This window comes from Polypterus senegalus, chromosome 16, assembly GCF_016835505.1.
Source record: "Polypterus senegalus isolate Bchr_013 chromosome 16, ASM1683550v1, whole genome shotgun sequence".
In the NCBI taxonomy this organism is placed as follows: Eukaryota; Metazoa; Chordata; class Cladistia; order Polypteriformes; family Polypteridae; genus Polypterus; species Polypterus senegalus.
The window spans coordinates 73,450,296-73,471,383 of NC_053169.1; the positions used below are offsets into that span (position 1 = coordinate 73,450,296).

The window sequence follows — 21,088 nt, forward strand, 5'->3', positions numbered from 1 at the left end:
AAAGAAAAAGAACAGAGATACTGAAACATACCACGTAATGCTATACTCGATGCACAAATAATATTTTTTACATGTTACTTACCCCATGTAGTTTGTAATGGTGGCCAAGAAAAATTTTAAATCTCAATGTTTCATATTGAAAATAAATAACAAAGATTCTAATAGAGCAGCACCCAATATTGACCAATGGCAAATGATTTGAAATACTGTATGTATTTCCTTGGCAGTTATCTCCATTCTGTTCACAAGAGCAGTGCTGTGGCTGATGCCTACTTAGAACTATTTGCTGTACCAGCAAACAAAGATATGATGTCCTGCGACCGCTATTTGACAAAACAAAGCATACAAAGGCAGGACTGTAACAACAGACAGCTTCTTCACAACGCTTTCACTGGCTAATAGACTGCTGCACTCTGCTTGGCACCATAAGTAAAATGGGACTTCCACCTGTAACTAGAGTCACTTCAGCACGTGAGCAATTTACCACGCTACTGTTTAGATCTGGCAATGACATGATGACAGTGTATGGCAGGGCTATTCAATTGGCGGCCCACGGGCCACATGCGGCCCAGAATCAACCTCCGAGTGGCCCAGCCCGTGGTTCCGCCCATAGATAATAAATTAATATATATTATTCATAAATTGTTATTTAATATAATTTAATATAAATATATTATATATATTATATTAATATACATATATAGTACTGTATATTAATATAAATATAAAGTATTTATTATGTCTATGGTCCCGCCAAAAACGTGCATTCCTACGTAGCCTGCAACACGCAAACAATGCAGAGCGTGCCGGTAGTAGCTTAGATTACTATCAATATGTCTTTCTCAACACTGAAACGTAAAATTGCCAATGAAAACCATAAGTTTAGCCCTGCCTGGACTGACAAATACTTGTTTATTTTACCGCCACATCCAAACGCCAAACCGATGTGTTTAATTTGTAATGAGTGCGTTGGAGTATTTAAAGATTACAATGTGCGGAGACATCATGTTGAGAAACACCACACTTTTCGCACCAATTTTCCAGAGGGATCTCAAGAGAGGGCTGCAAAAGTGCAGAGTTTGATTGCACCTTACAACTGGAGCAGTACTACCATGGTGCGGTCATTCACAGCCCAAGAGAGAGTTACTGCAGCATCCCTTCGTGTTTCCTGGACACTGGCAAAAAAGAAAAGGCCATTCACAGACTCTGAAACCGTGAAGGACTGTATGCTGGCTGTCGTGGATGAGGTGATAAATGACGATAAAATTAAAATGAGCGTGGTATCTGCTATAAAAATTGTACCCCCGTCAGATACTTCAAACATCCGTAGGGTTGAAATTCTTGCTGCAGATGTGTATGAAACGCGACCTGATGAAAGCTGATACTATGTCTGCTCAGTTGTGCATATATGTCCATTTTTTTTATGGCAAATGCCTCCGAGAGGAGCTGCTCGGCCAACTGCCGTTAGAAGGACACACAACTGGCGATATAGTCTTTGGGAAAATTTCCGCCTTTTTTAAAGACAGTGGTCTGGATATGAAGCGTGTGTGCATGCTTGTGACAGATGGGGCTCCGTCCATGACAGGGAAAGTGAATGGTTTGGCAGCACGTTGGTCCGCTGTTGTACCTCAGTTGATCTCCTTACACTGCATTGTGCATCAGGCGTGTTGTGCGCAAAACTAAGCAGGGCGCTCAAAACGACAATGGACAGCGTTATGGCTATAATTAATTTTATTCGCTCCACATCAAGCCTCCAACACCGCTTATTCCGCATGCTGCTGTCAGAAATGTCTGCTGAGCACCACGACCTTCTTTTGCATAATGACGTGACGTGGCTGTCCAAAGGCAAAGCACTGGAGCATTTCTGCGGTCTCAGAGAAGAGATCATAACTTACCTCCGGCAGCAAGCAAAAAGGCAGAAGCGCGCACTTGAGTCGCATACTGGACGACAACTTCATGGCCGATGCCTGCTTTCTGAGCGACATATTCAAACTCCTGAACGATCTCAATTTGGGACTACAAGGCAGAGACAAAACTGTCATCCACCTTGTGGAACAGATGTGCGCATTCCAAGTTAAACTGGACCTTTTCGCAAATGATTTGAGCACAGGCCGAATGCTGCATTTTCCGACACTCCGCAAATGCATCTCATCCCCGGCACAAATCACGGATGTGATGACAGGTTTCATTGCGATGTTGAAAAATAACTTTGCTGGTCGATTGGATGGACTTGATCTGCCCACAAAGTTGGCCGTTTTTGTCAGAGACCCGTTCACTGTTGAAATAAAAGGGGACTTATCCGCCAGAGCTAAGAAACTGGTCCCTTCCATTGACGAGGGGAAATTCACACTCGAACTTGTTGACATGCAGTCATCTGTAACCATGGCACAGGAGCTTTCCACTAACGGGCCTGCAATGTTTTGGACTGATGTCAACGCACATCAGTTCCCTAACATTAAGAAAGTAGCGATCGTCATGCTCATTATGTTTGGATCAACATATACATGTGAGTCAAGTTTTCACACATGAACTCCATAAAAGCAACTCTCGTTGCTCCCTGACTGACCATACTTTCCACCAATGCCTTCGAATTGCATTGACAACTTGACAAATTACGAGCCTAAAGTCACTGCTCTCGTTCAAAACAAAAAAATGTCACTTCTCCCACTAAGTCAGCAGGGTAACTGTAGCCTACAATACATCAATATAATGTGGGATGTGTAACAGAGGCATGCCTAATCACACATGGTGATTTAAAATATGTTCCCTCAGTGTTGTTATAGTTGTGAATACTGTGCACTTTTTATTTTATGCACTTTGAGATGTTCCTGGGTCAAATGTGTGCAAGTTGTTTATTTTGTTTCAAAAGGAAACAATGTTATTTCTAATAGCCTACTACTGTGCACTATTTTGTTTTATGCACTTTGTGATCAGATAGGTCAGATATGTAGCCTAGGTCAGTTTTTTTTCCTTTCGTAAGTGGAAAAAATAGGGGCTACCTCAGATTCTGTTAATTCAGCTCTTTTTGTATGCACCTTTTGCTCTGCAAACTGACCAAAGTTAAAAGAGAAACAACGAATAAACCTTATGTTTTTCAATAAATTTGTTTGTGTTGGTTTTAAAATTTGTCATTACGAGCTGCTTTGCCGCTAAAATGACTGGCCTAGCTAACCTTCTTGGTTTGACAATCTGGCCCAACTGAATTTGTAATTGAATAGCCCTGGGGCCTCATGTATAACGCCGTGCGTAGAACTCGCACTATAACATGGCGTAAGCACAAAAGCCGAAATGTGCTTACGCACAGAAAAATCAGATGCAGGAATCTGTGCGTACTCCAACTTCCACGTTCCTCCGTTACATAAATCCCGATCAGCGTGAAAACTAACGCTCGTGCACGCGCATTATGTAGCGCCCCAAATCCTCCCAGAATTACGCCTATTTGAATATGCAAATCAATATAAATCGCCCTTAAGCGCAGCCTTCTGTGAAAAGACAATGGGAAAAGCACGGGAAAATATAAGAATTTCAGCGAATACCAAGTGGAGGCAAAGGAAAAACATACTATTTGTTCAAATAAACCGTGGTATAATCAACAAAATGAAGTTGATCGAGGGACATAGCATGTTAGAGAAACTTGAAAGCTCACATTCACAAAATCGCACAGTGCCGGAAATAAAAAAGAAGTCACATATCAAAGTTGCCGTGAAAAGAAGAGTTGTAAGCCCACTGTTTGAGTGTCATATGAAAGTTTATTAGGGTACAGAGAAAAAAGGCACACGGTTGGGAAAAAGCACGAAATGTCAACTTCAATCTCGACATTTCCACTTTAATCACGTAGTTTATTTTGTCATTTAGTAGAACATCATAAACTTCATCTTAAAATCGTTTAATTAACCAGTTTCTCAAATCAAATCGTAATTAAAGTAGCACGTTAAATGCTTTGTTTTGTATTTGATCTTCTATGTGCTCTATGTGTGTGAATCACTACACTACACGGGCAGTTGGGGAGTGTCTGATGATTACATATAGCACCGAAGTTACTGCTCTTTACCATTCTTTCCTCTGCATGTCCTGGAGTACAAAAGAAACAGCATACAGCAGCATGCGGGGACTGGCAGGAACACTCAGTAAAACTGAATAAAAAGAAAAGCAAGTGACGGTGAGATACGAAGAAGGCAGCTTCGCCAGGGTTTTTTGTGTCAGAACCTGTTTGGGGGGGATCGTTAGTATGCATCGTGGCACACTGCAGAGCTATAGCGCGTCTTTAGTGAAAACAGCCGTGTCAGATGGGGTTGTATGGATTGATTCTGAACACGACTGAGAGAATGAAAAGTGAATTTAAAAAAAAAAAAAAAAAAGTTTTGTTGTATGGATTGATTCTGAACACGACTGAGAGAATGAATAGTGAATTTTAAAAAAAAAAACTAAACTTTACAAGGATCATATATTACACCGGCTGTTACAGACTGAAATCAAATGTATGCTTTTATTCTAAAATAGTAAGACTAAGAGCAGTTTACTTCTCAAAACGGAGTAGTGCAGGATTGAACTCATGACCTTTTGATTCCAAGGCGAGAACTGATCCCATTGCACCACGGAGGCAGTTATAATAAACTGCTGTCAATGTCGCATGTTAAAGCGGCTTTTTGTTTCTGCAGTTATATTTTTGAATAAAAGCGCAATTGTTGTGTTATATTTGAACCTTTTATGAAAATGTTTCTTTGCTATTTGGACTTCAGGCTTCATACATTATATAGTTTATGCCTACATTTTGTCATCTACTACTAGAATATAAAAAACGTTTCTGTTTTAACAATGTGTTTACACAGATTACTGTAGAAATCAAGGCATGAGCTGAGAGAAGTTTGTGCATGTTCTAAATTGGTGGGGGGATGGAATAGCCGGCTGCTCCTAGCTTCTCTTTATCAGCACATTTAGAAGACAACGGACACTGGCAGAGAGGTGTGAAGGGATTTAAGAAGCGATTTAAGGTGGGACGGAATTACGAGTTTTTTCGTAGCTGTGGTAAATCTAGTGTTAAGCTGTGAAAACAGAAAAAACCCATCAAAGAAATTGCTACAATATTACGAGAAGCAAAATCTACAGTTTGGTACATCCCGAGAAAGAAAGCAAGCACTGGTGAACTCAGCAACGCACAAAGACCTGGACGTCCACAGAAGACAACAGTGGTGGATGATCGCAGAATCATTTCCATGGTTAAGAGAATCCCCTTCACAACAGCCAGCCAAGTGAACAACACTCTCCAGGGGGTCGGCGTATCGGTATCCAAGTCTATCATAAAGAGAAGCCTGCATGAAAGTCATTCTTTGAACATTCTTTGGACAGATGAAACCAAGATCAACCTCTACCAGAATGATGGCAAGAAAAAAGTATGGAGAAGGTGTGGAACAGCTCATCATCCAAAGCATACCACGTCATCTGTAAAACACGGTGGAGTCAGGCAGTGTGATGGCTTGGGTATGCATGGCTGCCAGTGGCACTGGGACACTAGTGTTTATTGATGATGCGACACAGGACAGAAGCAGCGGAATGAATTCTGAGGTGTTCAGAGACATACTGTCTGCTCAAATCCAGCTAAATGCAGTCAAATTGATTGGGCGGCGTTTCATGATACAGATGGACAATGGCCCAAAACGTACAGCCAAAGCAACCCAGGAGTTTACTAAAGCAAAGAAGTGGAAAATTCTTAAATGGCCAAGTCAGTCACCTGATCTTAACCCAATTGAGCATGCATTTCACTTGTTGAAGACTAAACTTCAGACAGAAAGGCCCACAAACAAACAGCAACTGAAAGCCGTGTAGTAAAGGCCTGGCAGAGCATTAAAAAGGAGGAAAACCAGCATCTGGTGATATCCATGAGTTCAAGACTTCAGGCTGTCATTGCCAGCAAAGGGTTTTCAACCAAGTATTAGAAATGAACATTTTATTTCCAGTTATTTAATTTGTCAAATTACTTTTGAGCCCCTGAAATGAAGGGATTGTGTTAAAAAAAATGCTTTAGTTGCCTCACGTTTTTATGCAATCTTTTTGTTCACCCCACTGAATTAAAGCTGAAAGTCTGCACTTCAACTGCATCTGAGTTGTTTCATTTAAAATTCATTGTGGTAATGTACAGAACCAAAATTAGAAAAAAGTTGTCTCTGTCCAAATATTTATGGACCTAACTGTATTAGCCATGAAGAACCATCTGTTGCTATGGTCCGGCCTTTGTCCATTCTGATAGTGGTCACATGTCATCATATCTTTGATTGTCCATACAACAAATAGTTCTGAGCAGGCATCAACCACGGTGCTGCTCTTGTAAAAAGAATGGAGATAAATGCCATCAACTCAGAGAGGGAGAGGCAAATTTGTTGTACCATGTGAACGTCACTGAGAGAATAAAACTGAATAATTAAAAAAAAAAAAAACAAGCTCTAACTTTTACAAGTAGATAAAATTTATACCAGGTGTTACAGACTCAAATGCATGTTTTTATTATATTTCTCTATTATATAAAAAAACCTTGGGATGAGACGAGACTTTTTCAGAGAGATGAGATGAGACAAGACATTTTCAGAGAGATAATTTCACATCCCGCATGACGAGACTTTGTGCCAAGAGATGAATTGAAAACCTAGCAGGTTCAAGGCGTGGTGGAAATAAAAGACAAAGAATAGAAGAAGAAAAGAGAAAGAGTAGAAGACAAAGTAGAACGTCGTAAAGAGGTTCAAATATGTTGGCGCAATACACATGCAGAGCAGGTTAGTGATTATGAAAGTACTAAAATTCAAAGTCTCAGAAAACTGATAGTAAAAATCACATTAGCGCTAACAAACGGAAATTACGGAACAACGAAAAGATTGAATATATGGACATAGGTGATATGACAGAGCTACTACAAGTTTAATTTCAATGAAACCACAATTTGGTCAGGTTTATTTTTATGACCATGGAGAAGCGATGCAACATAGGATCGAAACAGTTAAACAATTCGACATATTAAGAGTTTTTACAGCCAATAATGGATACAAATGTATCGCACTTTACACAAAATTTATCTGAAAAACACGGACAAAGAAATTTTCTTGGATTTCTATATGAATCCGAAAGATCACGCTCACATATATAATAAGCCAACATGTGATGAACTGTCAGCGATAATAGTTTCGAAAGATGGAGATATCAAAGACAGAGTTGATATTCGTGTTTATCCAAAAGCACAGCACGATTTGTCACAAGCGGCAGATCCAGGAAATGACTAGCATGTAGGGCCCACACGGGGATTGGCGAGCAAAGTGGGCAGAGCCCCCTAGTTATAGTAATAATAATAATAGCAGCTCACTAATCAAAATGAGGACTGCTCGGTCTTGAATCCAGGACCTTCGGGTTATAAGGCAGCAGTTCTTACTTCTGCAGCATTCAAGAATACGTGTAGATTCCCGGTCGATTGACATTTGAGCTTGGGTTTGTAACTCATTGACAGCCACAAGTTAATTGGATGCTTTTTTTTTTCTTTGGTTATATTCTTGAATAAAATTGCACCTGTTTATTTGTTATTTGGACTAAAATCTTCACACATTATACACTTCCTGTCATTATTAGTATAACATGGAAAAATCTTCTGGTTTAGGTATGTGTTCAGCATTTCTTGTATTTCCTTTCATCCTACACTTACCCAGATCTTTGTAGACATGAAACACACATGAAATGCATGTATTCCAAATAACGATATACTGTATTATTTACCCTATACAACTCCAGGAACCTCACAGGTAGATAAGGAGCCTTGGCTTGAGCTGGGAGAACTTTTTGCCCTCAAGCTGAACTCCGTCAAGGCTCGGGATGGGACAGCAGGCTGCTTGCTGCTTGTGCTGATCGACACATTTACAAAACAAAAGATTCTGATGGAGAGGTGCTAAGGGATTTAAGGTGGGCCGGGATTACAAGTTTTATTGTAGGCTTCAGGAATTCCAGTGTTAAAGTGAGTGTGCTTCAGTTAATGGATGGAGAGCTCATCCTACAGAGAAGGGTAAAGTAATTATCAGAACAGCCAAAGGCATGACTGACAAATAATCAACAAGTTAAATCTCTTCTTTATCCTACACTGGATACACTTGTGATCAAATAACCCAGAACATATCTGGAGGTGGTCAGAAAAGCATAAACGCAACCGTATTTTCTATCAACATAGAACAGCCACAAAAGCAGGAGATGATTTGAATTTTGCATGGGGAAGGCAGCACTGGATCTCTATTTGACACCAAAGATACATTTTAATTCCAGGTAAATAAAAAATCTCACTAAATTGTTCTCAGATACAATTTGGACAGAAAATAAGCATTAATTTCAAGTGTAAAGAGGCCTTGACTGAGCCATAAACTGTCATCCTACACTATCCAAGGCATACTCTGGAAATCTTAATATGCAGAATATTTAAAAATCAAATTTATCCATTTGAATCAAGCAGGCCTGGTAATTGTGTCGATTTTGACTGGCTGTTAACATTGGTTATTTAACAAAGTACAGTTATTTAAAAAAATGGTAGCATGAATTCAATTCAGTTCAGTTTATTTTTGTATAGCGTTCTTCACGGAGTGGAGGTACAGTATAAAATAATGAACACACATAAAGGCACCGATTTGTTAAAACAGACAGGAAAATAAAACAGTTTGAAACCCATCCATCCATCCATCATCCAACCTGCTATATCCTAACTACAGGGTCACGGGGGTCTGCTGGGGCCAATCCCAGCCAACACAGGGCGCAAGGCAGGAAACAAACCCCGGGCAGGGCACCAGCCCACCGCAGACAGTTTGAAACTGATTAACATAATTGCAACCCAGCAATATCTCTTCATTAATAAATTGTTCATAAATAGAGCTAACTGATATATGTTTTCAAATCACTGTTTTGACTTTCTTTCATTTTAAAATACTCCTTTTGAGAAATCAAGCCATAAATGGCCGTTTCATTGCCCAACCTTTAAAGAACTCAGTGTCCTGACTCAACATTGTAACCTGCAATCGTAATATACGGACAGATTTACAATTCCAATCTATATACTGTTTGTGAGCGTGTATGTATAGTATATTATTTATATACACAAATAAATGAAATGCTAAGGTCTGTCTGTCTATTATGCAATACATTGTGAACTACCGGAGCTAGAACCTTGATCTTGGTCTTTAATAAAAGCTTATGATCCAATGCATTATACTGGCATTGCTAAAAATGCGAGGTCACAGCAATCTTGTCAAGACAGGCCTGTGCTCCTGGGTTTCTTATGGCAAAGTGACAGGTGAACAAAGTGACATGGCAGAAAGAAAAGGAAGACCAGAGATATCTGCTAAGTGTCAAATTACAAAGGCCAGTGACGTGATGAGGAATTCCATAACAGGAAAGAGAAGAAAAGCAGCTGGTCAAGTGCGGGATTGAGAATGCAAGAAAATAGAAATGGATATAAAAGGGGGTCCACTTGTAACTACTGGGGATAGAACCCTGATCTTGATCAAAAAAATATGTCCTGATAATTATTAATCCCCCAGGCCACGGTATGTGTTTATAATTAATATTCAAGTGTAAATATTGTATTTGTTGATCATCGTATGTGACAAACACCACTGTAACAGGAAAAAGTAAAAAGAACAGCATCAACATCTGCACACCATCAAGCACATCACATAAGGTGCTTAAGATAGATCAAATGGGCAGCAGGCAGACACAAAAGATTTTTTTTTTTCCATGGTGGAAACATTTTCTTGCTGAAATGTAAAAGTTCTGCTTTTTCTATATGAACCCCCTTTACTTGAGGACTGGAAGTCTGAGTGTTTCTTGGTGATAAATAAAAACTACTGCTGGAGTCAGAGCCTTTAACTACTTAGGCACGGCAATATTTTAAAGTTGTTTGTGTATCCTGCAATAAACCCACAAATCAATCAAAAGCATTAATGGTATTTTTAAATATCCAAGGGTATCTTCTTTCAGATAAATCATAATTTTCCATGTTGTCTGCTCTTTTTCATTATTAAAATATGTGATTTGCAAATGTACACCCGTAACCAATGCAACGCAATGCATCGGAGTGAATATGCCTTTATCAAAGATCTCACCTACCTATTGCCATTTCATAGCTGAGTTTCAGTCCATTCTAGTGAACTATAGTATGACTGGTCACTCATACTACATGTCACAGCTGTGCATAAAAGACAGGAGATAAATGGTTTCCGAGACAGCTCATCTTTATGCATCACTACACAGAAAGCTTTACTGATCACAGTTATGACTCTACTGAGAATTACACATTCGGTGAAGGACTTGATGTTACGCTAGATTTGCAAGTGCAGATTTTAATATTACTTTGAAGTGTCCGGCATGCAGTTTTATAGCTGAAGTGTCATGGGTTCAATTACCATACACAGGTGCTTTCTACTGCACGTTCTCCCAGCGTTAGTTTAACTGAGCATTGCTCTTTCAATTTTAAGGTAGAAATGAGCGTGATTACAATTGTGAAATAAAACTGAAGTGCTGCTGTTGGAAGGTTTTGGGTAGAATCATAAAGTGAGTTTAACTGAAAACAGGATAAAAAAAAACCTCACACAACTCTGACCTTTCAGTGGCAGTGTTGGTGGCCGTGGCAGGGCAGATTATGCTGTGAACAAGTCTCATATCCTTGCAATGCAGTGACTGCCGACTGCGACTCAAAAGTGGCTTTGAAACATTGATTTAGAGCCTGTGTCCGAATGATTAGCTCTGCATTCAGGGCTGCTCGTTTCCTGCACTGTGCCCAGGGCTGCCAGGAAAGGCATTGTTTCAACCTGTGACCCAGAACTGGAAGAACCTGGTATGAAAATGTATGCACTTATTTTATTCTAGACATAAAATGCAAGAAAAAAGCAGTAACAATGAGATACATAAATAAACAAAAACATAATAAACCTTTGTGGGGCAACTGCGACAGAAGATAGGAGAAGATGGGTGAATTGTACCCCAAAACCCCCAGTCTAGTGTACAAAATATAATATTTCTCTATGCACAGTAGTGAAAAGAAAACTCTTTCAAGGATAGCACTGAAAAATAATTTTGAAAGTAAAGATTTGGATCAGTACACAATTATATGTACATAATTACAAATTGTCTGCGTGTGTGTGTGTGTGTGTGTACATAAAGGTCAAGTCTTGTTACAGTGAACATGGAAGTAACAAAAATTTTCAGAATAATAAATACTTTTTGTTGGCCAGGACGAACATTCATACAAAATCATGTTAAAACAGATTTCATGTAAACGAAATGTAAATTTCAGCATGACAAACGTTTTTTTGATCAAAAATGCAACCAAAGATAATAATTTGATGTTAAAAATACTTAATGCCCTGTCTACACTTTTGGTGAGTCTCGGGAAACCTGCAACAGGTTATCTTTCTCTTGTAGACCAACAGAATGTGACGGTGTGCTGCAAAATATCATGTCTTGGGCAGTCTTGGCAAGACATCACATACATAACCGAATTCTGAGTCAGTGGTCCACTGAGCGTTCGCGTGGGTAGTTTGGTTGTGTGTGGATTAATGTATGGTTTGAGTTTCATAGCGCTTCTCAAAGTTTTCTTTGTGATGAACAAAAAAAAGTGAGAAACTGAGTCAGTTTACAGGTAAGTCAGGTCAGGTTGGGAAGCATTCACTGGTACAGTGTGTTGCCACACCCATCACACGACTAAACAGCTTAGGACCCTGGTTGGCAACTGCTCAGGTAGATATGTGGTCCAGTCCCACCCTCTAGAAATGACCATCTATCTGCTGCAGCCAGGTGTTACGTGGGCATCCCTTTGGCCTGGTCCAGGCGCTCAGGTCCTGAATAAAGAGGATCCTGTGAGTCGGATCACTCTTGGGGAATTGCACCACATGGTGATAGCGGCGTCCCTCACAATGCAGGATAATGCATCTCATTTGGGACTCCATGAGCAACCAAAGTCAAACCAAAGAGACACAATACTGAAGGAGTCCAGTCTTCATGTCAGGTCACTGGATAGCGTCCATGTCTCACAACCATATAGCAAAACTGAAAGCTCCAGGACTCTAAAGACTTGGCCCTTTGTCTTTTGGCAAAGATATTGGGAGCGCCACATACCCCTTTCCAAAGACCTCATGACCCTACCATGCTCTCCCAATCTCTCTACACTGAAAGAAAAATTAACAATCCTAGAAAGAGCCGATTCTGGAAATAAGAAAAATGACGTGGCAAAAGCATCTGTTATCGCACCTTCAAAGCTTTCAACAATGTTAAAGGATAGAAAAAAAACGTTAAAGATCAGGCATTGGGACCTGAATGATACAGGTATAGTCAAGCTTGGGTCACAGAGCTGCACGAGAGACAGAAAGGCGAGTCCAGGCTGGGTGTTAAATGTCATAAATATTGTGTGACAAGTACGTTATGCAGTAACACGTACCAGAGCAGCTGTAGTTGCGCTGCTGCTGATAGAGATGGATGATCATCTGCAGCCTCGATCATAATATGTATTTTCCTCATAGTTGTAATAATGATATTTCTGCTCTAACACAATATTTTTTATGGTCCCATGAATTTTGTTACAACTGGATTCCACCTGTATATTGTTCAGGTGCAAGAGACTAAATGTTTCCAAAAAGGGACACAATGTTTCCAAACAGGTGGACACCTTGTGCCAAACAGTATAACTCTGTAATGCTATGTTATGGTATGACATCTAAACTTGGTGCAATGAGAATTTATTTTTGGGTATGCAATTTAGGTGCAATAACACAAAAACCCTTTTAGGGTATAATAAGGGGTTAAGTTATGAGGTTCTTAAATATGGATTAACTTGCCAATTTCACTGAAATATTATATAATATAATAATAATTAAATATTATAATAATATATATTATTCACACGCTTTTATGCTTTCCTGCAACTTATTAATTTGAAAACTTAGGGTCTATGCCATAATGAAAGTCAGACAAAGTCAGACATACGCACCATAAAAAAGTAACACCCCATACAGAACAGTGATGTTAGTGGTCCGAGTTAAAAAAAATCTTAAAATTGCAACTTATATTAAATTGAGGCAGGCAGCACAAAAACCAGGGTTCTATTCCACGGCAGAAGAAGACAAAGTAACATGGGTTCAAGGATGAACCCAATTTTAACTACAATATCAGCAAAGAGCTGGATGTATTAAAACAGTAAGCCTGCCACATGAACAAACTGAGACAGTTGGCAACGTGTCTAAGGCTACTTAGCTTAACACCCACTGGTGCAACAAAAATACAATTAGTTTAGATCTCTCATGTGGAATATAAGTCATGTTAAAATGTAATAAAAATAATGGCACGTGTTTGAAGACTCAGGAGAGATACACAGAACATTAGGCAGAATGGTCAGAGCAAAGCCAGCAAAATCCACAACCTTGATCTGAAACATTATTGAAAGCTCAAAGTGGCATTCTGAGGAACTCAGTCTCATCAACTTGGCCTTATTTTAGGGTTAGGCTCAAGAATGGAAATCATTTTTTTGTTTGACAGTTGAGAGATCAGCTGTTTTAAAAGCAATGGACACAATTGTGGTTTTGTCAGTAAACTGAATTGAAAGCAAAGATATCATCAGTAAACTTGCAGACTGTAGTGAGGTACATCATTTTTAAAAATGGCTGACAAATGGGTGCAATAATATAAGGATTAATAGGAAACCTGTGAACTCATATATAAACAGTGCTTATACACAAAAATGTTGTGTACACTCATTTCAAATCTCTCACATCAAGATGTACAAAAACTAAAATTTGCCGTAACGCTTTGCACATTTTCATGGCACACACGTTTCTGCTTGGTTTTTGTAAACGGATGGCACCCAGCATCAAATCAGTGCTACTGTTTCTGTGTGGTTTCCCTTTCTTTTTTTAGATTTATATCCATGATGCGAGGCTTTATCAAATACACCAAAATTTATTGCATATCATTTACAAACTTAAGGCAATTGATTGTAATCAATCTGTAACAATACAATGGTGCCCAGAATGGCCAAACTTATCATGGTTGCTTTAGCAGAAATGGAAGATTTAGAAGAGAGTTAGAGATCATACCGATTTCTTATCCCACGAGGATGACTGGTTTCTAAGTCGACTTAGATTTCCTCTTGGAGTTGTGCGCTGAACTGAGGCCGGTTTTACAAAGGCACACTTTGAGGAATTGTGCTCTACCTGTTGTTTTGCAAGTTCTGTTCACCCTTGGTTTTTAGCCACAGGAGCTTTATAAAGTGAACTTGCTGACTGATTGGGTATTTCTCAATCATCACTGTGACATGCTATGCTAGCTGTATGGGATGGTATTATCCGCTTGTCATTTACAAATATGGTTGCCTTTCACTGTGGTCGAAGAGGCAAAAATCAAAGTGCAATTCGCAGCATTATTTTCCGAATGCAATAGAAGCAGTCAGCTGCATCCACATTGCTATAAAGGTGCCTTCAGAGAATAAATTTGCTTATATAACTAGAAAGCATTTCCACTCTATTAATAGACAAATTATTTGTGATGCGAAGATGCGTCTCATTAATGTTGTGGCGGGATGGCCTGGCTCAAGTTATGATCCATTCATTCTGAGAAATAGTAGTGTGGGGAACAAACTTGAAAATGGTGTTATGCATGATGGTTGGTGTCTTGGTAAGATAAGACATATAATTTTGATCAAAGGGGTAATATTAAAAGTTATCTGTATGATGTAATCATGGCTTCTCACCCTGCTTGCCAACCCACTTACTGAACAACAGCACCATTATAATAACCTCCACTCTCAGGCTTGCATGGTTGCAGAACATACTACAACTTAAGTCTGTTGCCACTGCCTGGATAAGACTTGTGGAGTGCTGCTCCACAGAGAGTGTGTCACATGGTACAATCATGCGGCACACAACATCTGACCTACCAAATGATCAGCCAAATCAGACATCGTTACATCTTCTTTTGAATGTAATTAGCAGAATATTAAAACAGGTAATCAGATGAAGCGTTTATTTTTTAAACCAATTCATTTAATTTGTGGTCAATATCATATAGTACACCATTTACATTCATTAATTCCTTCTTTCACATCTCTTATAGCATCCGCTACTGCATTTTGAGACTCCAGAACAGCATCCGTCAGCACATGGCCAGGTGGTCGACACAGCGGTTTCCAAGGCAGGGACGGGTGTGTACATAGCCAGAATCCGAAGATGGGCTCAGGACAGGAGCACCACCACAACCTGGAGTTGTATTCCTGGCATGGGGGTCACCTTTTGTTATATTGTCTGAAACAGGAGGTGTTGACACTCAGACAATGGGCTGTAACACATCTTTTCACGTTGACTTTGATATCTGACCACTTTTTTTCTTTTTTCTTAATTTTGGTCACTGTATATCTTACTAAACTTGAAATTTTGAGTGCCTCCTCCACACTGTGCTACTCCATCAGTTTCCTTTTGTTGCTTATACTAGTGCTTAAGCCACCAAATAGTGTTTTTCCTTTGCCTCAACGTCACTGAGCAGGACCTCCACATGCATTTGCTGAAAGTCTTCTTTTTATTACACATGCTTTTGCCATTGTCCTTTAACAAAACACTAAGGGGACTAGAGGGGACTGGGCAGTCTAATGGTCTGGAATCCCTACAGATTTTATTTTTTTCTCCAGCCGTCTGGAGTTTTTTTTGTTTGTTTTTTCTGTCCACCCTGGCCATTGGACCTTACTCTTATTCTATGTTAATTAATGTTGACTTATTTTATTTTCTTATTGTGTCTTTTATTTTTCTATTCTTTATTATGTAAAGCACTTTCAGCTACTGTTTGTATGAAAATGTGCTATATAAATAAATGTTGTTGTTGTAAATGAAAGGGCTATTTATATTGATTTGCATATTCAAGTAGATGAAATTCTGGGAGGAGCTGTAGGCTTATGCATATGCATTAAAGTTCATGCTGAATGGGATTTATAAAGGGAGAGTGTGTAGAACTTTATGCACAGTTTTATTCACCTAAATTTTTTTGTGCATCCTCACATTTCTAGTTTTGTCCGTACACCATGTTTTAGTGTGAATTGTACACAAGGTATTATACATGTGGACCCTGGTCCTTTCAAGATCAAGGTGAGCATTAGAAGGTTGATACGCTGTATGTGCTTGCTGCATAGCAGATGGTGGAACTGGCGACTTCTGCAATTTTCTTCACACTCAGCACATGGTGCCACTCTACAGCATCAAAGGGAGGGCCTAAGGCCAACAGTCAGGAGCATTACCATGGATTCTGACCGGTGATGGCACAGATTATCAGTTCTTCACTCATAAAAACACATGATGGTTATAAGTGTTTGTCAATCCTTCCTACATTAGATTTTGTAGATTTGTAGAATTTTTATGACCATATACTCCAGAATGACTCCAGAGTCTATGGGACACCAGGTTTGTGCTGTATGCTGCCTTGTAATCTGTAAAGTGAAAGATTTCTGACATTAATGTCTTCAAATCTTCTCAGTATCATTGAGGAGCTCCAATAAAGGTTTTTTTGTCATTTCACTAATGTTTTGGATTTTCACAGGCTTGATACCAAGGTGAAGGTAATATTTGGGAGCTAATGGTAGTAATCTGTACCATTTGTAGATTAGTCCCTAACATGCTGATATTATCTTTTGAATGTTGTATTTTTCAGAGGCTATTGCACACTGTCATACTGCATACGTATAACAGTTTCTTTTATACTTTTGAATGCATAAAATATATCCAGGTTTTCCCACAGCTATACTCAGTAGACAACCTACTCAGAACACACTGCCAAGTATCTGCATTGGCCACCACATATCATGCTACTGGGATGGGAAATTTATATGGGATGTTATTATGGAACAGACACTAAAAATACATTTATTAGTGTCAAAGCACACAAATACCAGCATGGCAAGTTTCATTTACCCTGTGCAGTAATTAATAGAAAACATTGTGTAGCAAAAATAGAAATCTAAGAACACAGTTCATGATTTATATTCCCAAAATACCTGCTGTTGCCCAGTCCACTAAATATTAAAAACTGGCCTGCTAATCTTTCAAGCATTTACTTAAACTATCTGTGGTCAAATCACTTCCTTTGGTTAATCTTTATAATAAAACAGCAGGGTGGGTGGTTTAGTGCTATTGATAAATCAAAGTTCTACATTTAACACTGAATATTCAAAGGCACGCATCACTTATTAAAGCACTCAAGCCAAATGTGTGCGCTGCAATGCAGTGGCATTTCATCTAGTGCTTTTCACTCTTTGACCCTAAACTGGAATAAACAGATAGATACTTGGATTTTGGGCTAAATGTATCTATTTCTCCTCTCACAAATATAAATGAGTATTACCTCATATACTCGCGGATACGTTCTCCCGTGGATAAGTCTGGACTTGATTTTATCGTATAATTTCTGGTATTTTATAATGTTGGTCATATAGTTGAATGCGGAAAACGCACGTTATTGGTCCAAAAGATTATGATATGCTAACGCCCACCTGACAGAGTAACCACGGAGTGCGCTGCCTTTTTCTGCTATGTGGGTGCTGCAATACGCTGTATCAGTGTGTGCTCCTAACCTCTCTCTCTCTCTCTCTCTCTCTCATATATATATATATATATATATATATATATATATATATATATATATATATATATATATATATATATATATATATATATATATATATATATATATATATATATATATATATATATATATATATATATATATTGTGCCGACGTCACTACACGGTAATATCCAAACTATTACGAAGCAACATTTACGTTAATTTGTATCTAACACCCTCATACACCTTTATTGTAACAGCATCCCTTATCTATGATGGAACATTCAATCAGAAGAAAATATGAAGCTGGTTTTAAATTAAACGTCATTGAAGTATCGAAAGAAATTAGTAACTGCGCTGCTGCTACAAAATTTGATGCATCTGAGAAAATGATGCAAGATTGGAGGAGGCAATAAGATATTTAAAAAAAAATGCAAGTGCCACATTTTTGAACGGGGGTATAAGTCGGGATCTGATTTTCTGATCAATTTTTTCGGGTTTCAAGACCCATCTTATACATGAGTATATACGGTATTTGTTTTTTTGTTTCCTGCTGCGGCACAACCAGCAAAACCATTAATCCAAATACCCTAACCCTAACCCATGCCATGTCCTTTTTGCCTGGACTTGGCATTTCCCATGGTGATGTCATCTGCATAATGTCTGAACCAAGCCTAGGCAAGAAGACCTGCTATTTATGTACATATGCAGATTTGAACCTTGTATCAACTGACAAATCTTAATCTGCAATAAAGCAAGTGAAAATTAATACTTAAGTAATTTTGCAGAATACAGCAAGTCATTACCCCATTTGAACCTGTTAAAGAAATTGCTCTTCCTTATCCTATACATTTATAAGCTGGTAAACAAAACATACATATAGGAGTGTAATGAATATAATTAATTTCATGGTGTGACGTCTCAGTGCCCATGCAATGAGCACCACCCTCTGTTGGGGCATCTACTAGCTCATGTACTAAAATGACTAGTGCAAGTGGGGATACAACAAGTTTAAGCTACAAAAGTGGTGCCTATTATTAAACCAATTGTGTGAATTGTGCTGTAAAGTTATATAAAATTCTTCAATAAATAATCTTCCATAAATAGATCCTTAAAATATTGCAGTGATAAAAACAATCAAAATCCAATAAATTGATAAAACCAAGAGTTAAAATCAGAATCAGCCATCTTTTAGTTTTGCCTTTCAATGTCCCACTCTCAACTCCCCTGCTCTCACTTTAAGTCTGTTCAACATGCACAAGACAGTAATGAACTTGGTCTTTATGACTCCCTCTTGGTCACCTTGGCTGGTAGCCATCGATGTCTGTAGAGAAATCTCCAGAGCCCTTGATAATCCCTGCTTATCTCAGTAGGTTTGCATGGACCTCTACCAGAACAGTACTCCTTACTCACTCCCCAGAGATTCACCGACAGGTCCACACTCTCCCTCTCTCTCTCTCTCTGGTTTATTCTGACAATCCTCTCATTCTCATCTTTCAATTGCAACTTTCATTTTGACCTCTCCTTGAGCTTAGGCTTTTATACCTTGAGTGTTCGCGCTGTGCTGTATGACCCATGGGGACTGTGTTTTTAATTAAATACTGTGTTTAGGAGTTGTGTAATATAATGTTGAAAGTGACAAGATTTAAGCAGAATACACTAAAAAATAAAATTGGAATAAACAACCAAATATAGGGATAGTGGAAAATGAAGAAAGTTGACAAAAAAATTGCAAGTTAATTGAAACATCATTTTCATATTAAAGTATAACTGATACTGTACCATTGATTGCACTTGAACGGCTGCCCTGGCATATCTTCATTCACTTCTGATTTGAAGGTCACTTTGGATAAAAATATCTGATAAAATAAAAAGTACATTATAAAATTTTAATTTGTAAGAACAGTCCATTTCTGTCTTCGGTGGGAACTAATGGCAGCAGTATAAAATATTACTACAAAAAAACAAAAACCAGAGTCTATTAAGTAACTCTGACCAAAGATCTGGCTTCAATGTCACATGCGAATAGAAATGCATTTCCACTAAATTTCCATTTTATATAGCCATATAAGTGAACCCCCTTTCTGGTGGACTCCTACATATAAGCAATCGCTTAAATAATTATATTGTCATAATTTGGTTTTGTTTGAAATTTTTTTCACATTATATTCATTTTTTCCTGGATTTTCTATTTCACATTGTAGTTCTGAATTATGCAAAAACTGTTTCTGATAATTGGTCTTTTTTAAACATTTATTTAAAGACTAAAGATGTTATAAAAATTTGAATGTCTTCCTGTGACACCATTTTGCTTTATTATGGGCACCACAATTCTGTTTCAGTAACTACAGTACAATGTCAATAGCCTATATATACATACATACATACATACATACACAGTTCTTAAACCTAATAAGGAATACTGAAATACAGAAAATACTGTAAAAGGTCCAAAAGCACAGAAACAATGGCAATAATCAAAATAAAATAATTATGGCCCGAGGATGAAGCATTTACACTTCAGTGCAATGGAACAGTTCTGAGACTTCATATGTGAAGGACAAATCAGTTCTGTGTAGAAGGGAGATGGTCAGGTGAACACAGCAGGGCACTGTCAGGACAACGTCCATGCTGATGGCCATTGCAATGTGTTTTGAATTCCAACCTGGTTGTTGAGTCTTCAAACTAATAATCACTTAGTAGTAGTAGGTGCACATGTTATAGCCGGAGAAGTTCTTTCCTGATTGTAGACCTCTCATTCTTCCTCCTACTCCTATTGAGTTGAGAGTTTCTGTTTAAATGTTGATTAGGGCAGGGATTTCCATAAATGTGAGCAGGTTGATTGGGAGAGACAAAATCTTGCACAAACAAGTGTCCTTGTCTTAAATTCACATACCAGAAGTATACAGCTCATCACAATATAAACACAAACAACATCATATGAAAAGGACATCAGAAACTTTCCAAAACATGCGGCATCGTTACAAACTCACCACCCCTTGTCCCAACCCGAGTGTAAAACAGGGCTTCACATTGGCCACATTTACTATATTAGTTTTAGAGAATGAATTTGTGTCTCACTGAACTTTGTGGATTAAGGTCCTATTTGTTTTATTAATTTAACCATTTTGATTCAAGCTTTGCAGTGACTTTCAATATTGGTTGGGGGGGTTAGGTGTGAGACACTAGGCAGACAAGATCTCCAATGGTATATTTTATCAGCTGCAGGCAACTGTTGTAGAGTCTGCATTATCTGTTTTGGGTTACCACTGTTCTCTGCTGCACTTGCTACTTGAGTTGCTGTAATGGCCAAATTTGATTTTTGGTTTAGTATTTGAGTGAGAGAGGATATTAAGCACTCCAGGGCAGCCCTTAACTGCCTTCTCAGTAAACACAGTACAGAGGTCTCACTTGTTGCTTCACATAGCTAAGAGCAAAATCAACATCAAGTAGTCATTTATCCCATTTTTGTTGGAGTTTTATGACATAAGA

At 38.5% G+C, this 21,088-nt stretch overlaps 1 protein-coding gene across 3 annotated transcripts in view; it reads right to left on the bottom strand.

Annotated features, from left to right (window-relative positions):
- cep68 (centrosomal protein 68) overlaps positions 1-21,088 on the bottom strand; it is a 75,847-nt gene that overhangs the window by 592 nt on the left and 54,167 nt on the right. For all 3 annotated transcript variants that reach the window (XM_039738003.1, XM_039738001.1, XM_039738002.1), the window contains exon 8: positions 19,379-19,455. In XM_039738003.1, coding sequence (XP_039593937.1) covers positions 19,415-19,455 — 41 coding nt within the window. In that variant the 3' untranslated portion in view covers positions 19,379-19,414. The remainder of the gene's footprint in view (positions 1-19,378; positions 19,456-21,088) is intronic.